Raw genomic sequence first — 17,135 nt, forward strand, 5'->3', positions numbered from 1 at the left:
CTGCTGCAGCCTCTCAGAGCTGGAAGAGGAACCTGGTTCTCCCCTGGAGCCTCCAGAAACCTCCAGCACCCGTTCAGCCACTGAGGCGGGCTGTGGACCTCTGACCTCCAGCACTGAAAGACAAGGCACCTGCATGATCTTAAGGACCAGCCTCCCCATCTGTGGTGAGTGGTTCCAGCAGCAACAGAAAAGGAGTCCACTAGGTCCCTTCAGAAAAGGGGAAGAGGGAATTCCCTGGGATTCCGGTGGTTAAGACTCTGCGCTTTCATTGCCAAGGGCACGGGTTCGGTCCCTGGTCGGGGAGCTAAGATCCCAGCAAGCCAGGTGGCGCAGCATAAAGAGAAAGGGAAGAAATAGAATCAAGAGCAGTTTTTCAAACCGAGGGTCAGAGCCCATCTGAAAGTGGTAAAATCACGGCTGGCACTTCAGCAGGAGAAAGCATTCTGCAGCACGTGGAGTCAGTCCTGTTTCAGACACACAGGGGCGTGTGAAAGAGGCCACAGTGTGTCCCAGGGGGGTCATGACCACAAACCAGTTCAAAAGCCACTCTGGTAGAGTCACTCACCTGAGCGGGGGTTGATGAGGACCCAACACGGTTGGTTCTTGCTCGGTCCAACACGGCAAGAAGGTGTGCCTCGCACCAAGGTCCCCATACCAACACCAAGGGGAATAGTCGACAGGCATGCACTCCTCACAGTGGGCTTGGAACTGGGACTGCCACCTCACAGAACTGAAAAAACTCAAGTCCAGAGAGCGAGTAACAGCTGGTATTTCCAGAGCCCCGGGGGGTGGAGGGAACCGCCAAGCACGCTCCCTGCTGGGCCAGGGCAGGGAGGGGAGCTGCCTGGCCACCCAGCCCCGTTCTGTCACCACATTTGGGAGATCGGTGCTGTCACTGAAACCAGGAGGGGATCTCCCCCCGACCCCTGCCCCACCCCACCCCTGGCCATACCTGTGGGGTCTTCTGGTAGACCAAGTTTCCTCATTGAGCCATGTTGATTGATAGGGACAGAATAAAGGGACACAGGAGGTGATTATTTAAATAGTTAATCCCATGAGGGGACTGTAAGTAGAAAAAAATATGAGGCAGTAAGTAGGAAAAAAATACAGCTAGCTGCTGTAAGCTAACGAGCAGGTTTGCTTAACCACAGAACCAGGCAGGCTTGCTTGGCAACAAAACCATGCGACGGTCGCACGAGACATGCCCCCAAAACAATGAGACAATAGTGGCACGAGCCCCACATCCTGCCCAGTGAGCTCAGAAAGGTAAGATTCCCCCGGACGTACTCTCCGCACACATGAAAAACAGTCATTGGTGGCCATGTCTGGACAAGCAACTCCCCCGCCCAGTCTGAAGGGGGAGCTGATGATGGAAGCATGACTTCCACTCAAACAGATGTTCTCCCCCTCCCCACTTTTCCTTTGATTATAAACCTGTAGCCTACCAAGTTCTCCGCCTGCAGCAGCCCCTCGCCCGCCCACTTGTCAGCCTCACAAGCCCCCTAACAAATCACATCATCTATCACTTTGCGGAACTCTTTCTGCGCTGAGACATAAAGGACTGGTGTCAGCTCTTCAGAGCCCCTCAGGTGACACCACATGGTTTCCGCGTGGCTTGGGCCGTGAGCAGGCCCGGGTTGAGGCTCACTCGGTGTCTGTACCCGGCCTCCATGCGGCGTGCCTCGGCCGTCGCAGGCTTTGGCCGCTTCACGTCTATGTGCAGCCCTGGAAGAAGGTTTAGGGTCTCCCCTCTTTCCTCCTCCTCACAGGGTACTGGGTGGCATCCTTTGATCTTCGGGAGAGACCCAGGGTCCCCATCCGGGGGTGGGTACAGGCTGAGACCGAAGGAGACACGGGGGTGGGCGCTGCTGGAAAGACTTGCCCCCTGGCCTCCCGCTGCCCGGCCGGCCCACCACCGCCTGAGTCCAGAAGCCGAGAGCGAGGCTGCCCCCTTGTGGCCAGGAGCCAGTAAGGCCAGTGCAGCGAGGAGGAAGGAGCAGAGAGGCAGGGAGGAAGGAGTTTGGTGAGCCCAAGACCCTGCACAAGCCCCAGGCGCACGGCCCTCCCCGAGTGGGCCAGCCCTGAGGAGTCGGCAGGGGCGCGTGGCTGTCTACCTGGGGACCCTGTGAAGGCAGGAAAGAAGGGAGTGTATAGCATTTTCATCCCAGGGAACCGGGGGAGGCAGATTCCAGGAAGACACAGATCTCTGAGTTCTTGGAACTCCAGGTTCTCCCCACTCAAGGACTTGTTCCATTGAAGGCTTAGAGAACTGTCCCCCAATGGAGCCATTTCAAATAACACCCCCATCGCTTCCCAGCTTGAGGTGTGTTTCCCATCTCTCGGGTCTTCCCACAAGGACTGCAAGGCCTGTGAGGTAGGCGGATGGACAGTGCTTGTTAGGACTCAGCCTCACTTTACAGATGGGGAAACCCAGGCACTGCAAGTAGAGTGGCCTGACGGTTACACTCCAGGTTAAGCGGCTGAGTCAGAGCTGGGTTCAAGTTTCTGATCCCATGAGTTCCTTCGCTGATTGATTCATTCTGCAAATGCCTACCGAGTGCCTCCTGAGCGAATAACACAAACATGCTTTCTGCTCACACTCAGCTAGCGTTGACTCATCAAATCAGCTCAGTTTCACAACGAGGGGAAGGGAGGTCTCAGGTGTGCATATTTGTTAGAATGCTGCTAGGGATGAGTAACAGAAACAACTCAGAAGTGGATTCCCTGGCTCACATATCTGAAACCCCTGGAGGCAGGTTGAGCTCAGGCTGCCGTCGGAGGTGGACCAGGGAGGGCTGTGGTCATTTCCTGGGACTTTCTGCATCTCGATCCCCACCACCCTCGCTCCCCTACTCCCCGTGTCATCAGGCTTCCCAAATTCCAGAAGGTACTGTCTTCATCCAAAGTCCTGGGCTTTGCTTTGACCGACTCTTAGGTCACAAGTCCAGGACTGGGGGATTGGGTGACAGCATTGCCGGGGGAGGAGGCCGCCGTCAGAGGTGGGGCTCAGTCCCTACTGGGGTTGTTCCCTGGGCGCCTGGAAAGCTGGGGAGAGGTAAGTGGAATCCAAGGATGCAAGTGTCACCTCGACAATGAAGTGCACTTGTCCTCATGCGAGGTGAGGGTAGCTGGTACAGACCACTTGAAACTTTTTTCTAACTAAAGCCATCACTTATATTTGCCACGGGTGGATGTGGTGGTGGCGGGGGGTCCTGCTAACAGCCCCTCAGTGTCTGCCCAGAGCCAGGAAGGAGCTAAAGTTTACCGAGCACCCTGTGTGCGCCTCTCAAAGTGCTCCTCACCTTTGGACACATTTCCTCCTCCCGGACACCCGCAGGTTGGGATTGTGTAATGGGAGCCAGGACTGATGAGCCCAGGACCCTGTTGAGGGGGTCAGGGACAAAGTGACCTAAGAAACACTGACCCCTGTCCTGCAAGATAAAGGTAAGTGGGTCAGATGCGGACAGGGCGTGACAATGTTCCAGGCAGAAAGAACAGCAAGGGTCAAAGCCGGGAGACAGGACAGCGTGGGTGCCTGGCCCCGGACCTCCTGAGACCCCACACCATCCCCCATGGTACTTAGTGTCCGGCTGACCAGCTAAGCGGAACCCTGGGCGAAGGGCCACCTGCCGGTCATCCCCACAGATGAGGCAGGGGGCAGGGATGGAGAGGCCTCCCTGGACCACCTGGGCCAAGACCCACCACACCAAGGCGGCGGCGAGTCCGCCGTAACTTAAGGACGGGAAGCGCTCTGCGGTGGAAAGAGGGTCAGGAAGTGGGCCCTGCGAGGGGCTGGACCAGCCGAGGGCGGCGCCCCCGTTTTGACGTGAGGACCCCGGAGGCTGGCCGGGGGTCCGGACTCCTCGATTGCCAACCCCCACCCCCACCCCCGTGCACGAGCGGCATCCGCTCGCGGACGGAGGTCTGGTCCCCGCTGGGAAGGGGACCCGAGGCCGACAGAGACGCGCGCCCCTCGCCGAACTTCAGTCTCCCCGCCCGACACGCGGAGAGGGGTGCACGCCTTCCGGGCGGCCCGGGTGGGCACGGCCCCAGGCCGGGAGGGTGGGCGGGCCCGGGGCTCCCCGCCCGCCGACCGGCCCCGCCCCGTCCCCGCGGGGCTCAGCCCGGAGGCCCCGCCCCCCGCCCACGAGGAAGTGGCCGCGCGGCGCGGCGCCCAGAGCCGGTTCGGCGCGTCGACTGCCCAGAGTCCGCGGCCGCGGCGCCCCGAGGTGAGGGGGGCGCGGGGGCGGCCCGGGGGGGGGGGGTCGAGGGGAGCGCGAGGAGAGGGCGCGTGCAGGTGGGGAGGACGTTGCGGGGTTCGCCAGGAGATGGTGGGGGGCGCGGGGAGCTCAGGGACGAGAAGGGGGCACAGAGGGCCCCCCTGGACGTGAGGGGACGCGCGCGGGGCACGGGGTGCTGCCGGGCGGGCGACCTCCTCCGGGCGAGGGAGCCGCAGCGCTCCCCGCACTCCGTGCCTTCGGGGCGCGCGGGCTCGCGCGTCCACCTCCCCGCCCGGCCCTCTCGGCCTCCCCTCTCTCCCGTCCCCCCACCCCGACTCTGCCCGGCCGTCGGTGTCCCCCGTTATTTCGAGCCGGAGGGCCCCCACGCCCAGTCACTTCCCCTCCACCTTTCAGCCTTCCGGGTTCCTCCAGCGGGGAAATGAGCTGGCGCCCCCGCCCGCCTCGCCCCTCCTCCCTCCCTCCTTCTCTCCCGGCCCCCTGCCAGTCCCCGACCCCGGGGCCAGGTCGAAGGGGTCCGATCCTGGGAGGGGTTGCCCGGTTCCGGAAGGCGGACCTCCAGAGCTCGCGGGCGCTGGACCGGCGCGTTCCGAGCGGCCCCTCCCTCGCCGGCGGCCCAGGGACCGCGGCCCGGACTGGGGCAGGGCCGGGACCTCGGGGCAGCGACGGTGACACAGAGGTTTACTGGCATGAAGCAGCCTTAGCGAGCCTGGTGCAGACGCGGAGCTGGAGGCTCTCCGTTTGATCTGGGCTGTCCCCGGGCCCCTCCCGCCAGGCGGGCAGTGCTCCTCCGTGGTTAAGAGCACCCTGGCCTGCCAAGGTCTTCCAGACCAGAAGCTGCTAAGAGCGGCAGCGTCTGCCTTCACTGGCCACTGACCTTAGCAAGCCGCCTAACCGCCCTGGGCCCCAGCTTTGCTTACCTGGAGAATGAGGAACTTTCAAGCTGGGAGGCTTACATGTGATCATGTGTGTAAGACACTTGGCAGCGTGCCAGGCACACACGGGCTAAATGTGCGCTTTTATTGTCCTTGCTTTTATTATAAGGCCCTCCTATACATTTATCACCTCTGAGATTTAGGGTCGGAATCCCAAACTCTGCCATTTTAGGAGGTGGGTGACTTGGTGCACAGTTTGGTTTTCATCCGCATCTGTTTGCTTCTCAACAACATGAAGGTTAAAACAAACACTAGAAGAGTTCTTGAGTTTCTTTAGGGCATAAAAGAGAATGTCTGTCAAAGTCCTGGGTAAATTCTGGGCTTTTAAAGATGCCAAGCAAATTAGTTAATTATGTATGTGTATATAATCCACATACGTCTTATCCCAACATGTTCACTGTTTCTCTTTCCATGTTTGTAGTCATCTGCATTTTTCTATCCTGTCACCATTATAAAGAGAGTTATTAGGAACATGTTCGCTTTAAAAAAAAAAAATCAGTGGCTGTATTTTTTAGCATCAAAATGAATTTATGCCACAAAAAAATGTTGGCAGTTTGTAAGTTCCTGTTAATGTTATTTTGTTCTGTTTGTTCCCACCTGGTTGATTGGAATTGGCTGTTATCACACTGCCTTCAGGAAGACTGAACAAATTAGCAACAAATGAGAATTTCCCCACTGTCTTGCCAGCATTGAGTTTTATGTGTTTGGGGGTTTTGCTTAGTCTGTATTATTTTAGCTGATGCTTTATGGTGCCTTAGGATGATTTTCACTAGTCTTTCGTGACTTGACTTTGCCTGGCTTGTAAGACCTCAGCAGTGGAGTTGGGGAGGAGGGATTGGTTGGTCTGTTGGGGTGACTAGGGTTGTTCTACACACAACAGGAAGTTAAGTAACAGCTCAACACGAGTGCAAAATGGCTTGCTGGCAGCTCCCTCGAGTGGCTGAGCTGGGTGGGGACTTCCCCAAGTGTCTGCAGAGCAGAGTTCTTTGCTCCAGGCAGCTCCTGCCTAGTTTAGCCTCAAATGCAGCCAAACCTCTGGATGCAGAAAAGGCCGGGCTGGCAAAGCTTCTCTGAAAGCAAGAAAGAACCTACAGCCAGTGCCTCGTCCAACCCCAGCCTTTTCTGGATAGAGATGTGGGGGAAACATTGGCAGAGGGCACCCAGTCAGTATCGGGAGAGTCAGAATGTGAACCCAGAGTGTAAGGAAGAGGCGTGAGGCCCGAGACCCTTGGCTGAGCAGTTGGGAGCTTCATCTAGTTTGCTTTGCTTTAGAAGGGAGCTGTATTCTCCCCAAATCCTCACAGAGGACCTTTTAAATGGAAGATCTCCAAGTTTTTCTGATCATGGACCCTATCAGGAAAAGATCTTGAGCACATACTCCCCAGTAAATATTTACAAGTTGCATATATGTATCAGTGAAATAATAGGGCTGGTCTGTAAGGAATATACATAAGATAGATGTGATTCATTCATGAAGTCACAGTCAAGGAATATTTGCGGAGCACCTACTATGTACCGGCACTCTAATTGGTACTGGGGAAGCACTTATGAACAAAACAAATACCCCTGCGCCCATTGAGCTTATGTTCCCCCACCTAGTATGTGGTCCTTGGCACCCCCTGCCTGGACACCCAAAGCTCCTCCAGCCATCATGCTGCTGTCCCTTCTCTGTACCCTCAAACCCCAGCCCTGGGTGATTCCCGCATCCATTCATGCTGAGCACCACCGTGTGCCAGACACGGGGGAAGTACTCCCTGGAGCATAGAAAGATCCCGGCTCCAGGTTGGTAGCGGGCAGCTTGGAGCCAGTGGGGTAGGGGTGGAGTGGGGGGAGTCTGTTGGGGTTTGGCCGTGCTCCCCCAGACTCACTGTTTCCAGGGTGATGGGGGCACAGAGCACTAGTCATGGGCTCCCAGTCGCAACACCATCCCCAGGGCTCCCTCCTCTCTCTCTGTCCTGGACAAGCAAGTGGGGCCACAGAGCTGGCTCAGAGGCAGGGTCACAGGGTCACAGGGTCACACGTGGTCCCCGGGGCCTCATCCTGCCTTAGTCTCCACCAGAAGGCAGCACTGCAGCATTGCCCTGTCCACACTCTTGGGCGGAGCAGCCCCCAGGGCACTTTCCTCAGTGGGGTGACTGGTGGGCAGTGGCACCCACCCCCAGCCCCTTGGCAGGGCGGAGATTTCCCTGAGAATGATTAAGGCACAGTTCCTAAGGCTGAGTGGCCTGGTGTGAAGGCTGCTTTCTTGAGTCTGATCATGCGGAATGATCCCCTGATCCAGGAATCAGGAGGCTGAGCCTCAAGGCTACAGTGGCTGGAGAAGCCACACCCCTCCCTAGGCTCCCACTTCCTCAATTGTAACATGTGGGGGTTGGGAGGCCCTGCTGGCTTCAGCTGCTTTGCAGAAGTTATGAAAAAGGGGAAACACATCTGTCTTCCTCTCTCCCACTCCTTTCAGCCGCACCCCCTGCCCCCTTTAAGGTGTGGGTTAGTAGACTAGGGAGTATTTCTATCTGAATTTATACTAAAGTGTGATTGACTGATAAGTGTGCTCTGAACCTGCCTGTCCCACTGTGCTACCATACCTCTCTCTCATGTTGAGAAATTTTGGATCCCAGGAAACTAATGCCCACGGCTCCCCGAGTCCTCTCAGCTGTGTTATTTGTCCTCTGCAGACCCAACCTCTCCATCTTCATAGCCTGAAACCCTGAAATGTCACTAGACAGACTGTTAAGAGTCCGGCCCTCAGGTCTGGACACTTGTCACCAAGGGCCCACATGGTGCAGAGGTGGCCGGCCACACAGCAGAACTGGGACAGAACTGGGAAGTCAGGTTCTGCTCCAGCTGAGTCTAGGGTCCAGGACCCCTGGGGCTGCAGCCATGAGGCTTCTTTCCTTCTGGGCCACCTAGGGTGAAGGGCTGGGGGATGATCAGCCTCCCCTGAAGTCAGGGGCCAAGAAGAACCCTGCTGGAGTTTGGAAGTGGGCATCTGGCCTTAAAACTCCCCGCCGCCACTGGTGACCTAGGGGAAAGGGGGTCAGATAAGCACAGCTTAGTGGACAGGCCTGGTGCACCCACCCTGCATCTTGGCATCTGCGGTGTAGACACGGATGACCCCCTGCCTGCCCAGCCCGGAGGCAGCGGAAGCGCTGGGGAAACCCCGTCCGGCTTGCTGACCCAGGCCTGTGCTCCCAGGCACCACTTCCGGGGCCTTTGCTTTACACAAAGAGGCCTTATAAGGAGACAGAGGCTGGGGAGGCAGCCGCCCTGGGAGCTGTGTGTGAGTGTGCAAGGCTGAGCACGCATGTGTGTGTGGGAGCAGTCATGCGTGTGCAAGGCTGACCACACACGAACGTGTGTGGCCTCAGGCCTGGCTGTGAGTGTCCACTTTCTTTCTTAGCAAAGGCTGCCCGAGGACCCACTGGGTCTGGGCTGCGGGACCAGGCGGGCCCCGCGCAGTCCTGTCTGCGCCTGTGCGTGCCTGGCCAGGGCCGCCCCGGGAAATTTGCAGGACTTCCTGCTTTTGTAAATTAAAGTGGGGTTTGTGGTCGCTGAGCACGAGTCCCCAGCAGCACAGTGGGGGACACAGCAGCTCGATGGACCCCAGCTCAGCGCTGTTCCTCCCTCAGGGGTCTTGGCTGAGACCCCCGCTAGGGGCAGAGAGAGACCCCAGGGTTCCAGCAGCACCCCCGGCAGCCAGGGCCATCGGGGCTCAGGCCTGGGCTGAGAAGTGGCCTTCCCAGGGCCCAGCCTTGGGCCACAAACCTCCTGGTCAGATGGGGGAGGTGGCCGAAGGCCTGGGGACACCCAGAGGCATGGGGGGATTGGGGGTGCTGCAGGTCTGGGCAGGTGGCCTCCCCGCCAAAGTACCACCGCCACAGCCGTCATCTGGGGCTCAAGTCAAGAATACAGGAGGGCTTAGAGCTGGTGAGTGCAGAGCACTCAGGAAATGTTGCTTGGCCTTTTTTTTTTTTTTTAAACATTTAAAAAAATAACAGGCTGGACGCTAATGGCAGTAAACAACTGTGTTCATCAAATATTTATCGAGCACTTACTATGTGCCAAGCATTTAGGCGCCGGGGATAGAAATGTGAACAGGATGGTTAGACGTATATGTCTCCATCAAGCGAGTTACGTTCCAGCAGGGGGAAAAAAGACATAGCAGAATAAATGAGGACAATGTAACCTGTGCTCAGTAGGATTATCTGAGGGGAGAATGAGGGACTTGAGAGTCCCTTGGACAGCAAGGAGATCCAACCAGTCCATCCTAAAGGACATCAGTCCTGGGTGTTCATTGGAAGGACTGATGCTGAAGCTGAAACTCAAATACTTTGGCCACCTGATGCAAAGAACTAACTCATTTGCAAAGACCCTGATGCTGGGAATGAGTGAAGGCGGGAGGAGAAGGGGACGACAGAGGGTGAGATGGTTGGATGGCATCACTGATGCAGTGGACATGGGTGTGAGTAAACTCTGAGAGCTGGTGATGGACAGGGAAGCCTGGCATACTGCAGTCCCTGGGGTTCACAAAGAGTCGGACACGACTGAGCGACTGGACTGAACTGAACTGAGGGAGTCTGGGACTGGAGTGGGCGGCAGCCTGGCTCAGAAAGTGGCGTTGGATGCAGACTCGCAGTGGGGAGGGCGGGAGCCGTGTGGGCATCTCGGGTAAGAGCTTTGAAGGCTGAGGGAACAGCCGGTGCGAAGGCCTGAGGCACGTGTGCCCAGGATCAGCCCCTGGTCCAGCCAGGGGGCCCACCCTACGCAGGGGAAGCACATGGAGGGCCGGCACATCCATTCTAGCCAAGAGCTGCCGTTTCATGAACACCTACTATGTGCCAGGCCTGGTGTGTTGTCTTATTTCACCCTCTTAGATCTCTGGGGAGTCGGGGGAGGGCAGGATCCCTATTTCCATTTTGCAGATGTGGAAACTGAGGTTCAGAAAGGGTGAGTGACGTGCCGGGGTCACACAGCTGGCAAGCAGTGTGGCTGGGCTCCACCCTGCGCTCCCTGTGACTCTGGGAGTCTGAGGTGGGAAGAGAAGGGGTTCAAGGAAGTCCACTTTGGGTCTTTCTGGATGAGTAGGAGTTTGCTGGACAGAACAGTGGGGGGCGTCTGGCGGCACAGAGAGGATGAGCACATGGAACTGGCCTCCTAGGACCATCAGGCTTGACCTTCCCTGCAGAGGGAAGATAGCACGTGCGAAGGCCAGCAGGCCTGGTGCGCTCCTGGAGGGGGACGGCGCTCCACCCATGGGGAAACTGAGGCAGGGGTGATGACACCCTCCCTCGAGGCCAGAAGGGGTGCTGACCTGCGTTCCCTCCCTGTCTTGGGCACAGGAGCCAAGCAGCCATGGCTTATCACAGCTTCCTGGTGGAGCCCATCAGCTGCCATGCCTGGAACAAGGACCGCACCCGTGAGTGCCTGAGACCCCCCTCTGCCAGCTGTGCCCCTGCTTCACCCCCGACCCTGAGATCTTGAGTGTCCGGAGAGAAGGGATTCCACGTAGGGCAACCAGGCGCACGGGCCTTGAGGGTCGGAGGCCAGAGGGCAGCCCTGCCTGTGCTGGGCACTACTGTGGGCGCCGGGCGGGTGGCCTGTCCTCTGCTCGTGAGGGCCTGGGGGGGTGGGAAATGCAGCCTGCAGTGAAATGAGCTCTGAGGGAACAGGCAGGGTGAGGGGAAAGCGATGGAGCTGGGGGCTGGCTTAGAAAGGGTGGCCTGTGAGGCCTTTCAGGGGAGGTGACGTTTGCAGAGAGACCCAAAGGAAGTGAGGGAAATCAGCATGCAAAGGCCGGGGCGGGTGCAGCGACCCCAAGGTGGCAGAGCCTGGGGTCATCGGGGTCAGCCCAGAAACCCTGGGTGCATCCTGGTAGCAGGGGAGGCAGGGAGAGCTCGCAGGACTGCCTTCGGGATGTTGGGGGTGGTGGGCACAGGGGAGGAGTGGCCAAGCCCTGGGGAGGTGTCCCAAGGTGGGGGGGTCCAGGGGACCTGAGGCAGAGGAGGAGAGGCCAGGAACAAAGGACAAGGTACTGCCCAGGTGGCCCGTGAAGGGGGGACTCGGGGGGAAAGGGCGCCTGAGCACGTCCGCCTGTCTCTCCTGCAGAGATCGCCATCTGCCCCAACAACCACGAGGTACACATCTATGAGAAGAGCGGGAACAAGTGGGTCCAGGTGCACGAACTCAAGGAGCACAACGGGCAGGTTACAGGTACGTCGGGCTGGCTGGGCTCACCCTCCTGAAAGAGGGCAGGGCAGGGGTGACAGGCGCGTCGGGCTGGCTGGGCTCACCCTCCTGACAGACTGCAGGGCAGGGCAGGGCCAGGCCGTCCCCCTACTCACCGTGTTAGGTAGGAGAGTTTGGGCTGCAAGCCTTGACAACAGAACCCTGATTCAGACTGGCTTAAGTTATAAAGCAGATACATGGATGGGTTCACGTTTCTGAAAAACACAGATGTTTGAGGGCTTCAGGAAAGGCTTGATCTCCAGCACATCAGCGTTACCAGGGACCCATTTCTATTTTTGTCTCTTGGCTTGGCCTTCCAGTGTGTTTGCTGATAGCTGAGAGAGCTGTAATACCCCCGATGAACTCTTGTAGCACCCCGATTCAATCCTGATTGTGACCTCGAAGCCCCTCCTCTGTGGACACTGTCGAGCCAACTGTGCTTGGATGGCTTCAGCCTAGTCCTTCCTCCCACCCCGCAGGCATTGACTGGGCCCCCGAGAGTAACCGCATCGTGACCTGCGGCACAGACCGCAACGCCTATGTGTGGACGCTGAAGGGCCGCACGTGGAAGCCCACGCTGGTCATCCTGCGCATCAACCGCGCTGCTCGCTGCGTGCGCTGGGCCCCCAAGGAGAACAAGTTCGCTGTGGGCAGTGGCTCCCGTGTCATCTCCATCTGCTATTTTGAGCAGGAAAATGACTGGTGGGTGCCCGGGCGGGCTCAGCGTGGGTTACGAGGGACCGGGGGCTGCAGACCAACAGGTGGTGGGGCAGGAGGGTCCCAGAAAGCCACTGGGCGGGGAGTCAGGACCCCTGTTCACAGGACCTGAGAAGGGCGTCCTTTCTGGCCCTTGGAAGTGAGGCGAGGGGCTCTCTGCACAGCCCCCGGCCCTCCCCAAGTAATAAGGGCACGAGCCACGCCAGGGCTGCTTCTGCGGGCATCACACTAAGCCCTGCCCACGTACGCAGTGACCCCCCCACACCCCACCCCCCGCGGCCCCCTGGACTGGGCGTCTGCTGCCATCCCTGCTGGTGATGGTGGTTTAGTCGCTAAGTCGTGTCCGACTCTTGCAACCCCATGGACTGTAACCTGCTGGGTTCCTCTATCCATGGGATTCTCCAGGCAAGAACACTGGAGTGGGTTGCCATTTCCTTCTCTAGGGTTCTTCCCGACCCAGGAATTGAACTCAGGTCTCCTGCACTGCAGGCAGATTCTTTACCGACTGAGCTACAAGGGAAGCCCCGCTGCCATCCCCACCTTACAACAAAGGCCCTGAGGCAAATCACCTGCCCACAGCAACAGCCATCACACTCCAGGGCCCACTCACAAGCTCCAGCCACGTCACGACCTTCTCCCTGGGGTCGCTGAGGGCAGAGGCCGGGCGGGAGCTCGGACTGGAGTCTGAGAAACTCGAGTTCAGGTCCCACCCTGACCAGTGAGCAGCCTCGTGCCTTCTCCTTACCCGGCGGCCCCAGGGTAGTTGCGAGGTTGAAAGGAGACCAGGGGCGGCGCTCCCATCCAGGGAGGGACCCAGCTGGCCCGGGCCCTTCCCTCCGGGGACCTCTGTGGTCTGCAGGGCCCAGTGGGAGCCTGGAGCCCGAGGCGCTGAGGTCCGAGGGCACTCACCTGTCTGTCCCTCTCTCCCCGCACACCTGTGTGACCACCGCTGTCTCCAGGTGGGTGTGCAAGCACATCAAGAAGCCCATCCGCTCCACCGTCCTCAGCCTGGACTGGCACCCCAACAACGTGCTCCTGGCCGCCGGCTCCTGTGACTTCAAATGCCGGTGAGGGGGGGTGCCCTGCCGTCAACACAGGATTCATCGGGGGTCGGAGGGTGGCAGGGGGAGCCCTGTCCCAAGAGCCCCGCCTTCCAGACCAGCTCTACAGCCAGCAGGGTGACCTGGGGCCTCAGTCCAGCTTCCGTGAGGGTTTGCTTTTTGAAGGATCGTTCTTGAATCCTCTCTCTGGCCTGTGGGGAGTCTTAGAAGGGCATACACCTTGCCACTTTTTAATGTCAGCAGGATCTCTTTTCTAGGCCCTGCTGTCCTCATTAGAACCTCCCACCCCTTCAGCTTCCTGATTTCCATCCGAGGGAAAAAGAGTGGGTGTTTTTATTCACACTGAGGTATAAATGACTGAGGCTGGGACAGTCTCTGCCTCATTATCTTAAGACCTGGAACATAGAGACTCTAACTGCTATTGGCTGTTTCTCACTTTGGGCCCAGCACCCCTGAGTCTCCCAAGGCCTCTAGCTCCCAGCTCCAGGCAAGACGGCCTGCATTTCTGAATTGCCCCTGGGCAGTGAGGCTACAGCAGACACCAGAGGCCCCGGGCACAGAGCAGATAAGGTCCTGAGAGCTCCCAGGACTTGGAGCTCGGAGGCCTCCTGGCCCTGCTCCATTGTACAAGTGGGCATTGAGGCCCAGACTTATCCAAGCATGAAGACGCAGGTCATAAAAAGCTAGCCCTGGTACCCACAAACTCAGCAAGGTGCTCTGGCCTCACCAGGCCAGTTTGGGAGAGGGGGGTCCCTTCTCGCGTCCCTCCCAGATGCCCACCCACCCCCTTTTCTGCCTCTCTTGGCAGGATCTTCTCGGCGTACATCAAGGAGGTGGAGGAGCGGCCAGCACCCACCCCGTGGGGCTCCAAGATGCCGTTCGGGGAGCTGATGTTCGAGTCCAGCAGTAGCTGCGGCTGGGTGCATGGCGTCTGCTTCTCGGACAGCGGCAGCCGTGTGGCCTGGGTCAGCCACGACAGCACCGTGTGCCTGGCAGATGCTGACAAGAAGATGGCGTGAGTACGGGTCACCCGAGTGGGGGTCCGCCCCAGCACCGAGAACCAGGGGCCGGCGTGGCTGACATTGCGCTCTCTCTCTCAGCGTTGCGACTCTGGCCTCTGAAACGCTGCCGCTGCTGGCCGTAACCTTCATCACGGAGAACAGTCTGGTGGCAGCGGTAAGGAGGGGCCCGGGAGCAGGGGCTGGTGACAGCAGGTCTCCCAGTGGCCCCAAGATGCCCAGGCAGTCCTCAGTCTGTCCCCGCTCATGCCTGTCCTCCCCCACCCCCCATCCATCCATCCGTCCATCCATAGCTCTACTGGTCGGAATGGGTGGGATTACACTGTGGTAACAACAAAAAATCCCCAGTGGCACCAACTGCAGTGGCTTAACACGGGAAATGTTTGTTTCTTGCTCACTTTGTTCGGTCTGGGTGCTGGGAGGGGGGCTGTGTCTCCCATCTGGAGACAGGGGAAGTGGGGAGCTATGCCCTGGCCCAGACCTTTCTGCTTTTACGTCTTACTGGCCGATGGAAATGACAGGGCCACACCGCCCTCAAAGGATGGGTGCTTGTGGTGGGTGGGGGTGGGTGGGGGGTCCTACCTGCGTCCAGAAAGGTGCCACTCTCCTTCCCTCCCTCCTGCCCAGCTCTGTCACGTCTCTCTTCAGGCCTCAGCAAACTCACTGGGGTCCCGCGGGGATCAGGCCTGCCCAGGGAAGGGTCCAGCAGTGTGTCTCTCCCAGAGCACATGTGACTGTCTGGATGGGACGGGGCGCTGGGCTCCCAGGGGAGTCCCAGACCCGCCTTCTAGACCAGAGGCTGGCCTTGCGGGCGGAGGAGGCCGCTCCTAGGTGCTCAGCCCCAACTTCTGGCCCCTGTTACTATACCCGGGGTCCCTGAGTGGGCATGGCTGCCTGCCGCTACACCCACGCCCTGCCTCCGGCACCCCCCGGATTGGTGGCCGGAGTTGCCTTGGCCTTGCACCTCCCCCGGGGCCTGGGGTTCCCCCAGAGGAAAATGGGGGCGCTGAGCCTGCGCTAGCCAGCGCTCCAGTGGCACCCCACCCTGCCCCTCTCGCCGCAGGGCCACGACTGCTTCCCGGTGCTCTTCACCTACGACAGAGCCGCGGGGAAGCTGAGCTTTGGTGGGCGGCTGGACGTGCCCAAGCAGAGCTCGCAGCGCGGCCTGACGGCCCGCGAGCGCTTCCAGAACCTCGACAAGAAGGCGAGCTCGGAGGGCAGCGCGGCGGCGGGTGCCGGCCTGGACTCGCTGCACAAAAACAGCGTCAGGTACGGGCGGGGCCCCTGAGGGGGGCGGGTCCGTCTCTTCGGGTGGTGGGCCGGTGGGCCGGCGGGCAGCCTTGCTCTGCGATCCCAAGACGGTGTGGGTCGCAGGGCTGGGTCTGTGGATCTGGGTGGGGTGGGGCGGGGTGGCAGCGACCCGCAGACTGCTAGCAGGCGGGGCCCGAGCTGGAGCGGCTTTGGGGTTAGAACCTGGCCCGGAGGCGCGGAACGGAGAGCATGAGGAGCTTGGGTAGGATCTGAGTGAGAGACTCCAAATCCTGCCAGCCGCGGGTGTCCGCCCAGTGGCAGATGAGAGGGAGAACGCGGCCAGACTTTGACCCTTGTCTTAAGCCCTCTTGTGGCCGCCGGGTCCAGCGTCTTCAGACCAGACCACTTTGCCCGTCTTCCAAGGCTCTCCGGAACTAGCCCTACCTCCTCCCAGCTCCACCTTTTGCTTCTTCTCCCCCTTGCACCGTGTTGTCACTGACCCCCTGCGCACGCCCCCTGCCCACGCCGTCCTGTGTCCCTTGCGCACAGGCTGGTGCTTGCCCCTAGAGCACACTCGGGAGCCCCGTCCCCTGTGATCCTTCCCGGCTGGGTGCACACACCTCACCAGCGCGGGCTCCCCCAGCAGTTAGGGGGCTCCTGGAGGGCAGGGTGGGATCTGTAAAGCCCTCCTCCTCTTTGCAGCCAGATCTCGGTGCTGAGCGGGGGAAAGGCCAAGTGCTCGCAGTTTTGCACCACCGGCATGGACGGTGGCATGAGCATCTGGGACGTGAAGGTGAGCCTGCCCTCCACCCCTGCCTCCCCCCAGGTCCCCAGGGCGGGCCCCCTACCCCCCACCTCCCTGGCAGCCACCTGGACACTCCAGCCCCTCGTCCCTGCAGAAGGGTCCCTCAGTGGAGTGAGGACCCCTTAGCACGCTCTGCAGCACCTTCCTTCAGGGCTGGGATGCAAACCCAGGTCGCCTGACCCAAGGCCAGGTTCTGTGTCCGGCACCAGGTCCCTGTGGGTGGTGGTAGGGTGTCTGCAGGACAGCTGAGAACCAGTCTGTCTGTCCTGCTTGTCTCCTCCCAGAGTCTGGAGTCCGCCCTGAAGGACCTCAAGATCATATGACCTGTGAGGAGTGCGCTGCCCTCGGCCCAGCTGCTGAAGCGGGTCGGGGAGGCTGAGGGCCACTTTGCTGAGTTTCTAGGGTACCGGGTGGGGTTCCCACCGGGGCTGTTCCTGCAGGAGGGGAGGGATGGGAGGCTGCTTCTTGGCTATGGAAGGAACGATTGCTTTTTTCTTGAAGAAATGCTTTAATTGTAAAAGAAACTGTTCTCAAAGCACTCTGGTGGTCATGAACTGCTTCAGAATGTGGAGGTAATAAAAACGCAACTGTAGACACGCTGGCCTGTGTGTCTGGAGGAGGGGTCAGTCTGGGCAGGGCATTGGTAGCTTCCTGCTGTTTGCCAGCACAACTGATCCTCACACAGAGGCGGCGCCCCGGTGGTTGCCTCCCGCCGCAGCCCAGTCTGGGAGCTGCCAGGACCAGCCGTCTCCCATCACTCACTCAGCAGTCAGATGCCAAGAATGGTGACTGTACACTCTAGGCTGGTTCTGGGCTTTAACAGAAATTACTGTTTCTCTATTTGATGTTTGCAATTGGTTTCTAATAACTGCTCATTTTTTACA

At 59.5% G+C, this 17,135-nt stretch overlaps 1 protein-coding gene and 1 long non-coding RNA gene across 2 annotated transcripts; one reads left to right on the forward strand and one right to left on the reverse strand.

Moving 5' to 3' along the window:
• Positions 1-652: 652 nt before the first annotated feature.
• LOC136160324 (uncharacterized) lies at positions 653-4,831 on the reverse strand. Its single transcript, XR_010661602.1, has 3 exons — positions 4,795-4,831; positions 953-1,063; positions 653-730 (listed from the first exon to the last, which is right to left on the reverse strand). It is a non-coding gene; the product is annotated as an uncharacterized lncRNA (long non-coding RNA).
• Positions 4,110-16,843, forward strand: ARPC1B (actin related protein 2/3 complex subunit 1B). Its single transcript, XM_065923816.1, has 10 exons — positions 4,110-4,229; positions 10,513-10,589; positions 11,279-11,383; positions 11,878-12,100; positions 13,075-13,182; positions 13,985-14,191; positions 14,277-14,352; positions 15,259-15,464; positions 16,149-16,239; positions 16,536-16,843. Exons 2-10 carry the CDS (start codon positions 10,526-10,528, stop codon positions 16,572-16,574), a joined length of 1,119 nt encoding a protein of 372 aa, XP_065779888.1. The 5' UTR covers positions 4,110-4,229; positions 10,513-10,525; the 3' UTR covers positions 16,575-16,843.
• The last annotated feature ends 292 nt before the right edge of the window (positions 16,844-17,135 follow it).

This window comes from Muntiacus reevesi, chromosome 2, assembly GCF_963930625.1.
Source record: "Muntiacus reevesi chromosome 2, mMunRee1.1, whole genome shotgun sequence".
In the NCBI taxonomy this organism is placed as follows: domain Eukaryota; kingdom Metazoa; phylum Chordata; class Mammalia; order Artiodactyla; family Cervidae; genus Muntiacus; species Muntiacus reevesi.